Source organism: Pipistrellus hanaki (genome assembly GCF_964339955.1).
Source record: "Pipistrellus hanaki genome assembly, chromosome: 14".
Taxonomy (NCBI): Eukaryota; Metazoa; Chordata; class Mammalia; order Chiroptera; family Vespertilionidae; genus Pipistrellus; species Pipistrellus hanaki.
The window spans coordinates 52,652,696-52,663,183 of NC_140516.1; the positions used below are offsets into that span (position 1 = coordinate 52,652,696).

The 10,488-nt window shown below is 60.6% G+C and overlaps 1 protein-coding gene across 1 annotated transcript in view; it reads right to left on the minus strand.

Moving 5' to 3' along the window:
- Positions 1–10,461, minus strand: part of FANK1 (fibronectin type III and ankyrin repeat domains 1) — a 23,016-nt gene extending 12,555 nt beyond the window's left edge. Inside the window, exons 1-2 of the mRNA XM_084904584.1 lie at positions 10,378–10,461; positions 1,219–1,396 (exon numbers count right to left, since the gene is read on the minus strand). Of these exons, the coding sequence (XP_084760710.1) occupies positions 1,219–1,396; positions 10,378–10,390 (191 nt within the window). The 5' untranslated portion in view covers positions 10,391–10,461. The remainder of the gene's footprint in view (positions 1–1,218; positions 1,397–10,377) is intronic.
- Positions 10,462–10,488: the final 27 nt, after the last annotated feature.

Below are 10,488 nucleotides of genomic sequence, written 5' to 3' on the forward strand. Positions count from 1 at the left end.
GGAGAGGCTGGGGGAAGGGGGGAGGGTTTGGGGGGAAGGGGGAGGGGAGGGGGAGGGGCTAGGAGAGGGGGGAGGGGGGAAGGGGGAGATGTGGGAGGAGGGGAAGGGGAGGAACGCGTCCAGGCAGGGGGACAGCTGAGCACAGGCGTGGGGAAAGCCGAGGCGCGGCCCCGGGACAGAGGTCACGCTTGGAATGAGGAGGGGGCCGTGGGAACTGCCAGGGGTGTCGGGGGTCAGTCTGAGGAGCTGCCCCTCCGTCCTCTGGCCTGGGAGCCCCGCTGCAGGCCATCTGGCCGGAGGAAGATTAAAAAGAAACGCAGGCCCGGCTGTGTGGCTCAGTGGTTGGGTGTTGGCCTATGAACCAGGAGGTCACGGTTGAATTCCGGTCGAGACATGTGCACTGGATCCCCAGTGGGGGGTGTGCAGAGGCAGGACAGGGGCAGAGGCAGGACAGGGGCAGAGGCAGGACGGGGGCAGAGGCAGTATGGGGGCAGAGGCAGGACGGGGGCAGAGGCAGGCCGAGGGGAGGCCCGAGGGGGCACCAGGGAGCTGGGCCACGGGCTGAGAGAGGAGAGCCAGTCAAGGACGACCACAGGGTCACGACGGGCTGGCGGTGACTGAGCGGAACCAGGAAGTCCAGAAGAGGCTCTGGAACCCACCACCCAGGCCCAGTGTCCTGCGGGCGCCTGGTAAATCCGCAGCAGATCCGCAGTGCCATGCTGCCCCCTGGTGGCCGGGCCTGTGCCGCCCGGGGCTGGGAGGAAGGCTGATGTTTCCCAAGGACAGTGGGGCCTGGGCTGAGGCCCAGGGCCGCACCGGGTCCCGGCGAGACGCACGGACAGGGACACCGGTCGGGCTGGGTCCCTCCGGGGCGGCGACCCCCGGCCGCCGGGCAGCAAGGACGTAAATGGACCACACGGCCTCGCCCGCACAGCCTTTCTCTTTCCCCATCGAAATCCTCACGGGGGACCCGCCCTCACCTGCGGGCAGGCCACCTGATGGGCCCCCAGCCTATGCCACCAAGCCCCCCCTTTAATTCTGGCTCTACGCTTCGGGATTTTAAACACGAAGCCCAGGAAGCACCAGGGTGCGGAGGTCTGGCTTCAGCGTTCTCCATTTCCCAGGAATCCCGGGTCCTGAAAGCTGGATGCCAATGGCGCCGCGGCTCCCCCTTCCCTGCGCCTCCAGCGCCCCGCGGCGGAGCGGAGCGGCACCCACATGTAAATGACCCCGTAGGCGTGCGTCCGGGGGTCCTCCTCCTCGATGGAGAACTGGGCCCACTGGCCCTGCGGGCCCTGCCGCCTGGCCGTCCTCGCCAGGTCCCAGTGCAGCTCGATGCTGTGGTGGGTCACCTTGCCCACGACGGGCGGGTGCGGCCCCGAGGAGGGCGTGGCTCCTGAAAGAGAGGGGGCCGGCCTCAGGACCCGCTCAGGACCCGCTCCGAGGGACCCGCTCCCCAGGACCCGCTCTGAGGGACCCTGTTCCCCAGGACCCCGCCGAGCGTGTGGCAGGTGCCCGAGGCCAGGCGTGGGGGGGGGGCGTCCACCTGTGACCTGGACAGCCTCTGGGCAGCTTCGTGACGGCACCCCCAGCAGGTGCAGGGAGCCGCCAGGCTCTCCCACAGGCCCACTGGGTCACCCCCAGCGACCCCTGTGCATTTAAATGAATGAATAACGAGATGTATATGTAAATGCCAATTTAAATAAATAATAAAATGTATGTGCAAGTGCAGGTTTAAATAAATAATAGCACGTCAATGCCAAAGGCCAAGGGCACCCAAGATCAAGGGGGAGGGTCCAGGGCTGGCAGACGCTTTCTGATTGACGGACGAGTGATTAGATGGCCAGCCAAATCCGTACGCTCCCTGAAGCCCAAACCTCACAGCACCCGCCAGAACGACGGTCGTCCGATGTAATGTCCCCAAACTTACTTTAAAGGAGACACAGGCTTTTTAATAATATGTGGCAAGCTGACTTTTAAATGCATTAAACCCATTCTGAGCCTCTTTAAAAAAGAATCCCTGACCCAGAGGCCTGTCTGGCACCGCGGAGCCTTGGTCTGGGTGCAGTGAGCCCGGCAGGCCGTGAGCAGAGCCGCCGGGCAGGGCCTGGGCCCCTGGCGGGCGGCGGGCGCGGTCCCCGGCGCCTCCCGGTCAGCGGCAGCCGCAGGCTGAGCCGGCCCCGTGTCCCGTTTGCTGCCAGCCGGGCCCGTAAGTGGCACAGAGAAAAGGAAATGTGCCAGAGCCAGCCCTCCCGGGGGTTGCCCTCTCACAGGACTCGCCCAGCCGCAGCAAACTTATGAGAAAGGCTTTTTTTTTTTTTTTTTAACCCAGAAATACATTATCAGGGGGAAAAAAATCCCTAAATTTCCTCCTTAATAAAGCGAGTGAATGGCCACGAGTGACAGATTCATCTATCCCAGTGGTTGGCAATCCGAAGCTTACGAGCCGCATGCGGCTCTTTGGCTGTGAGAAGGGGCAGGCTGGGCTGAGGGGATTTTTCGTGCGCTGGGCCTCTAGTTTTTAAATAAAGAGAAAATGAAGGGAAAGAAACGCACCTAGGAAGTGGCCCCTCGGAGAATGAGGACACGACATGGTCTCTATGGGGGAGGGGGCCTGCCGTCCACAGGAGGGTGTTCCTGAGGGAGGGGCTGTGCCCCCCCCCCATGTCATGGGCATTGAGGGCAAACACTCGTTCTGATGGGCACCTGGGTGCTGGGGGCACCCCTGAGATTGGCTCACAGTGCAGGGCGCCACATGGAGATCGTTCTGGCAGTGACCTCAATGGGAGCACAAGCAGCTGCAGCAAACCCGCCTGACCCGTGAGGGAGCTGTGGCCCAGGCTACTGACCACCCATGGGTGAGGCGGCTCCGGGCCCCCGGCGCCAGGCCCCCGACAGGGTCTGTGTCGCCCACACGCCCTCTTTGGAGCCCGCAAAGGATGCAAGCTTAAGTGTCGGCAGAGTGAGGACCATGCGGTGTGGACGTGGTCAGACCTGGCGGACATCGCAGCCCCCGTGAAGGCACCAGTCTGCTGGTACACTTCCGCAGCCATGCCGTCTCCTAGCAACCTCCGCCTGAAGGGCTGGGGACGGAGCATGTGTGTCACTCGAAAGGCCTGTCGTTTGGGTCCCTTTCCCTTTTTAGGAAACAGACGCCTGGTGGCTGGGCGTGTTGTCAGCAGACGCTTCTGTGTCGAGTCCCCGTGATTTACGGCCCTGCGTTCTGTCTGGGGTTTTCCTGGGCGTTGGGAAGATTCCGAGTGTGCCCGCTCACAGGCTGCACGGACCTGGGCTCTGTGTGTGCTCACACGCTGCACGGACCTGGGCTCTGCGTGTGCTCACACGCTGCACGGGGCGCGGGCTCTGCGTGTGTAAACAGGTGGAGATAGCTCAGCGACGGCTCAGCGACCAGCCATCCGGACGGTTCTTGGTGAGGCTCCCAGCGGCCAGGCTGGGCATCTCCGGAGCCACTGGCCGCGGCTCCAGTGTCCTGTGGCTTGTTCTGTCCCTGGAGCGCTCAGGCCTCACAGGAAAGGACGACACCGGCCAGGCCGCACGGCAGGAAGAAACGGGGGCAGAGCCTGGCCCTCCGCAGCGCGGGGACGGGGAGCGGGGAGAAGTTTCCATTCGTTCCCTTCTTCGTGGGGAAAGCACTCCGGGTGCATCTGCGGGGCGGCTGTCGGTCCTTACGGAGGGAACCGCCACCGGGTTAGCTTCTGTGCAAACGGGTCAGGGCGGGCACCGGGGGAGCTGGGTCAGGCCGACCTGAGGGGGACGGGTCTGCAGCAGCTGCCGGGCGGGGCGGGGCCACAGGTGCTGCTGGGTTTGCTGATCCCGCCCTGAACCCACCAGGCACCGAAGTGATCAGGGCGGATCCCCAGCTCCGCTGCAGCCTCTCCTCAGGGCCGCCAATGACTCTGTTCCCAATGCCGCGCAGAGCTGATGCCTTGCCCTGCGGGAAGGGGCGCCACCTGCCTGTGTAACTCGCCCTTCACCGTCAAAACATCCCGAGGGAGGACCGGGGACGCGCGGCCTGGAACATTCTATCGGAATGTCAGTGTCACGGAAGGAAGGGTGTGCATCCATGACCGCTCGGGGTGAGGGGGGCTGGGGAACACGATAATTACATGCAGCGGGTAATCCTGGGCTGGGTCCTAGCCGTCTGCAAAGGGACAAGACCATCCCTAGCCGGTGTGGCCCAGTGGCTAGAGCATCGGCCTGTAGACTGAAGGGTCACGGGTTTGACTCCAGTCAAGGGCACAGGCCTGGGTTGTGGGCTCAATCCCCAGTAGGGGGCATGCAGGAGGCAGCCGATCCATGATTCTCATCGTTGATGTTTCTATCTCCCCTCTCCCTTCTTCTCTGAAATCAATAAATATATTTTTTTTTAAAAAAAGGAGCAAGACCAGCAATGAAGGCTGATAGGAAGACCCCCCTGGAAGCAGGAAGGAGGCTGAGGATGGGGTAAGATCGTGTGCTGAGTTTAGGGGATGAGCTTGCCGTATTGGGGCTCCGTGGGCAACGCCCTCATTCGTAGGAGAAACACACTGAAGTGTGTAGACTGAGTGCAGGGATGTGCACACCTGCCTTCACCTGTGTGCGCCTGTGTGCTTGTGTGTGCATGTGTCCATGCATGTGTCCGTGTGTGCATGTGTGTGTGCATGTGCGCGTGTGCATGTCCATGCATGTGTCCTTGTGTGTGTGCCTGGGGAGGGGGAGGCGAGAGGGAGAGAGAAAAGGAGAATAGAGTGGGGGAGACTAGACAAGACAGCAGTGTGGTGAAGGCCTGGGAGGAGGGGTGAAGCGGGGAAAAGGGGGGGACCTCTGTCACGCTGTCAGCAATAAAGAAATAAAAATTTAAGTAAATATTTTTAAAGGGTGGGGAGAGACTCGAATGTGGCCAACTGAGGAGCTGGTGTGCTGGTTGTGGGACTGAACTATTCCAGAGCTCTGAACTTCTTCAGAACAAGAGGTACATGGATGTGTGTGTGTGTGTGTGTGTGTGTGTGTGCAGGCCACACGTTAGCACAAGGGCACGTCCAGGTGCACCTGGTGTGACACGGGCCGCCTCCACCCGCAGGAAGTGTCATCCCGGAGAAGCCCCCCGCAGCTCGCCGTGGGAGCGGAGCCCAGGCCCCTGCCAGGCGAGTCCCCGAGCCACAGGCCAATGGGAGTCTTCCTGGTGACAGCTCCTCTTGGCCTGTCCTTCCTGCAGGCCTCGAGGGGGCAGGAGCCGGGAGCCGGCGGGGTCTCCTCGCCTCCAGCTCAGAGCCCGCGTGGACCGGGGGAGGGTGACAGACAGCAGCGTCTGAGCGACGGCGATGGTCCAAGAGGGGCTGTAGGACAGGTAGGCCGCTGGCAGCCAGCACATCGGAGGCCGAGACCAGGAAGCAGAGGGTGTGAGGACGGAGGACCCGCCCGAGGAGACGGCCCGGACAGGGCGGGCACAGCTACGGCCACTGGCACCGGGGGCTGAGAGAGGACCACTCTGCCTCCCACCTCCCGGCGAGAAACCTGATGCAGGAGGGAGGCCGGGCTCTCTCCCCCGCCCCTCCCGCCCCCAGCTGGGCGGTGAGCGAGGAGAGGCTGTTTACTTACAGAGCCCGCACCTCCTCCCGGACCTGGTGAGTCAGGCCCCGCAGGAGGCTGAGGCTCCGGCCCCTCCTGGAACCTGGTTGGCTGCAGGGCCCGGGCCCTGGGCCGGCTGGCAGGTCCCCGGCGGGCAAGCCCCAACAGTGCTTCCTGTCCCGCAGAGACCACGCTCAGGGCCACGGCGTCGGGAGCAGACGTGGCCGGGGTGGTGCTGGGGGAACCCTCCTGCCCGCGGGTTTGCCCCATCCCTTGCCCGCTGAGCACGGAGGCCCGTGGCCAGGAGCTGGCGTACGTTAATGGGCTTTAAGCCACGGCTGCTCATTTAAAAGGTGCTGCTCTGGGGGTTTTTAAAGTTTAAACCTGATTTACATAAGCACATATTTCTGAAGGATATGTGAATTACAAGCTAATGGATAGAAGGAATATTCTTTAGGGGCCGAGACTGCTTGAACAATTGTTACGCAGACTCTGAACACACTCCTGGGCTAAGTGATCATCACTGGCCTCTGTTGTGGGGTCTCGGGCCGGCAGCACTCAGGTTGCCGGCCTCGTTCCTGTGTGTCCGTGGACAGAGCGAGTCTCACAGCGCCCCGGGCAGGCGGTGAAGAAGAGGGCTGTGTGTCAGCCCCCTGACGGCCGGGACCGGAGCCCGAGTTCCCTGAACTTGACCTGAAGCCGTTGGACCTCACGGAGCCCAGCCTCCTGTTGTGGAGGGAATGGCTCCTTCTCAGAGCTCAGGGCACCCAAGAGAAGAACATTCCGGAAGGCCCCTGCTGCCCACAGCAGCTGCCCAGCAGCTAAGGCCCACGCCGGGCTGGCTCTGGGTCAGACCTGGTTCCTCGGCGGGCATGCAGGGAGGCGGGCCCTCCACCGCCGGCGCCCCGCAGGGATCCTGTCTCCTTTCACCAGAGCTCCACACCCCCGGCAGCAGGAGAGGAAGCCACCTGAGGGGCAGGGAGGACTCAGGAGGAGGCAGACAGAGGACGCGGAGGCAGACCCGCCAGGCGCCAGGCGGAGGCAGCACCGGGCCGAGGGGGACCTGGCCCGCCCTCCCAGCAGCTGGACAGGCTGAAGAAACCAGAAGATGGATGTGCCAGTGTAAGGCAGCCAGGACCATCCACGGATGAGTGTGGATGGTAAGAGCTGGGGGCGATGCCAGCGGGGGAGAAACACAGCGATGACGTGGGGTCTGGGCCCCGGTGGAGAGCAGGCGGGCAGGGCGGGAGGGACCCCCAGCGCCCCCGGTCTGGCCACTCCAGCGGGGCGTGCTGGAAAGGCCGGTGGGGTGCTCTGAAGGCGGAGGAAGCGGCTGCTGGGCAAGGCGGAGGGAGGGGTTAGGGATGGCGGGACTCCTGGCCGCAGCCGCCGGGAAGATGGCGAGGTCCTGGCAGAGGTGAGGACCGGAAACAGGCTGGGGGTTCGGGGGACGAAGTCTTCCCTCCGGAGTGCCAGCCTCAGCCTCCTAGTCAGAGGGAGACTCGGATCTCCACCTGCCGCCTTCCCATGCAGGGAAGGGGTGGAGTGAGGGCGGGGAGGGGGGGTGTCTAAGCAGGCCCGGGGTCGGTACAGGCAGCGGCGGGCCTGCGCGTGCAGCGAGGGCTTATCTTGATGCTGCGCTTTATGAATATTCTCTTTTTCACTGGATTGTGTTTGCTCAGGGCAATGGGGAGGCTGAAGCAGCCCGGCACTGCCCCCTGGTGGTGACCCTCCGGAGGAAATGTTTTCTTTTTGGTGTCTTTCCCACAGCGGCGTCAGTTCAGGAAGAAAATAACTGAAGATGTGACTGTGAAGCCAAGAGCCGCCCAAGGTCGTTTAACGTGCCCTCCCCCTGAGGCCGCCCTTGGGTGACAGTGGCAGCCCAGCTCCCAGCCTGATGCCAGAGTGGGACCAGCCGGGTTTGAAGACGTGGCGTTTATTGGGTTTTAGCGAGGCGGTTAGTAAAGGTCATGCCTAAAAGTAACAGAAAACTAAGTGTGTGGAAATGGGATGGAAAAGACTGACAGGGGGGTAATTCCCAGTGGCCCCGGGTGTTTGCTGTCCTGAGATCTGTGTTTAATCCTTAAAAGCAATTAAGAAGGATCCTGTCTTGAAATCAATGTTCCAAAAACGCTTACACTCAAATACGCTTGTAAGATGCTAAAACCCCTCAGCAACACAAGGTTAGCACGCAAACTCCAGGCTTAAAATGTTAGATAATGTCGGCATAACAATATAATACATTCTTAATAAAGTAGTGACTACAGTACAATTGTAGATACATAATTGTAGTACTTGGCAATATCATATCCATAGTGATCTCCAATATCTTTGAGACAATGAAATAACTTGAGTATCCGGTAAAATCTGATTGAAAATTAATTTTGAAGTTAAAAGGGACCTTTAAAACCCCCACTTATTAATCTTGTCCTTTTATTTTTGTTTTTTTAATATTTTTTATTGATTTTAGAGAAGAAGGGGGAGAGAGGGAGAGAGAGAGAGAAAGAGAGAGAGGAAGAAAGAGAGAGGAAGAGAGAGAAAGAGAGAGGAACATCAATGATGAGAGAGAATCATGGATCGGCTGTCACCTGCACGCCCCACACTGGGGATCAGGCCCGTGCCCTTGACTGGAATTGAACCCCAGACCCTTCAGTCTGCAGGCCTATGTTCTAGTCACTGGCCTATTAAATAGTTAATAACAGCAAGTGATTTGGTAAATATTTATCCAAAGTGGTGTTTATTAGGCTGTGAAAGAAATTCCTAAGGTAAACGCTGTTTGAATTGTTTAAGGTTAAATGGATACGAGTGTTTCAGAGCACGGAGAAAGGAATACATTTAGTTATTCGCCAGGCACAGATTACTTAAACATTTTCCACCTCAAAGCATATCATTCACATGCGTGACTCATTTCTGACATAGCTTTACAACGCCTTCCTGGTCTGGCTCCTGTGCTTTCCCAGCCTCCTCTCTCTTTCTCTCTGTCTTTCTCTCTCTGTCTTTGTCTCTCTCTCTCTTCCTACCCCTCACCGTCTTAGCTGCAGCTTTCCAACTCTCCCTCCTCTGAGCCTCAAGCCCACACCACCCCGGGCCCAGGCCCCCTGCCCGTCCTGCCCGCATCACTTCCTGCCCCAGGCGGCCGCCATCTCTTCCACCGCCCGCCCCTTGGGCCCGCTGGCTCACTTGTTCCTGGGGAGCAGTGCTCAGTCTTCCCGGGATGGGCCCTCACCACCCCGCCGTCCGCGCCCCGGCCCAGAGCAGCGTCCGGGACGCGGGAGGCGCCGGGAGCTGGCCTGCAGGCGGCGAGCACTGGGGAATGTGAACGCTGGGGCACACGTTGGACCGTGACACAACGCGGAAGAAATAAAGCGCCAGTTTTTTAACCGTCTTTCCCTCCGTTCATTCCTTCCCACGCAGAGAACGAGCACAGCCCGCTGTCCGTGCGACAGGAGACAGACCCCTGAGCCTGTGTCCGTCTTCTCCAGGGGGCTCCTGAAACCGAGCAGCAGCACACGGCGGAACGGATCAAACCCACCCGTAATCTAGAAGCAACTGCAACTCGCAACTGTAACCTTTCTCCTGGCAAATGAGTTTAAAAGCAACTTTTTAAAATCTTGTTGGAAACTAATGACCTGAAGAAAATGCCAGCATTTCTCCCAGAGAACCGGTTTGGTCTAAGTGCTTATGCTTCTGAAACTGTAGCTCAGGAGTTGAGCGTGGACCTAGGAACCAGGAGGTCAGGGTTCAGTTCCTGGTCAGGGCACAGGGCTGGGATGCAGGCTTGATCCCCAGTGTGGGGTGTGCAGGGGGCAGCAGATCCATGATCTCTCCCATCATTGATGTTTCTATCTCTCTCTCTCCCCCCCTCTCCCTTCCTCTCTGACATCAATAAAAATATGTATTTTTTTTAAACTGCCCAGAGAGGCCTTTTTAGGGTCAAAGCTACAAAGGTTTAAGATTTTTAAGGCTGTTTAAGTCTCTACAGAAACACTGGAACGAAAGGAACAATAAAACCAACCGGGGAGAGAAGGCTGAGCACTATCGCTAGAGAAAAACAGTGACAACTCCTGTTAGACCTGACAGTCCCAGGACGCACGCCGCCTGCCAAAGAATGCGGAAAACATGAAAAGAAACCCTATTTTTTTGCGTGTCCTGCCTTGTAGAACCGCTGGCCGTTAATCAAATACGCTTGGACAAAGCTCAGCTTTTTTTTTCCTCCTCTAATGAATGCAAGACCCAGCCTCGCTGCGTGCTCGATTGCTGACATTTTAGAGGCAGGCTGAGCATTTACAACGAAGGACCCAGACTCACCGAAATGTGACCCCAATGACAGGAGCGGCAGCAGTGCCCGGGTTTGCTCGGGGTTCATTCCGGGAGGAACCCAGTGGGGGCGCTGCATCCACCTGTCCACACTACCGAGCCCCAGCCCGGCTCCCAGGGGACCCCGCTCCTAGGGGACCCCGCTCCCAGGGGACCCCCCCCGGCTTCCAGGGGACCCCGCTCCCAGGGGACCCCCCGCTCCCAGCGGACCCCCTGGCTCCCAGCGGACCCCGCTCCCAGCAGACCCCCCGGCTCCCAGGGGACCCCGCTCCCAGCGGACCCCCCGGCTCCCAGGGGACCCCGCTCCCAGCGGACCCCCCGGCTCCCAGGGGACCCCCCGGCTCCCAGGGGACCCCGCTCCCAGGGGACCCCCGGACCCCGCGGCCAGGTGCACCCCTTCTCTCTCCAGAAGAGGAAGCGCGAGGGGGACCGTATTTTGGGTCGAAAACGCTGACGGCCTGCGGGCGCCCCGCCCCGCCCCGCCGGGCTTACCCGGGGGCTCCATGCCCGCTGCTCGGCCTCGGCCGCCGCTAACGCCTCTCCGCGGCGGCGGTTGCCCCGGCGACGGGGGCGGGGCGCGCGGACGGCGAGCGGGAGGGCCCA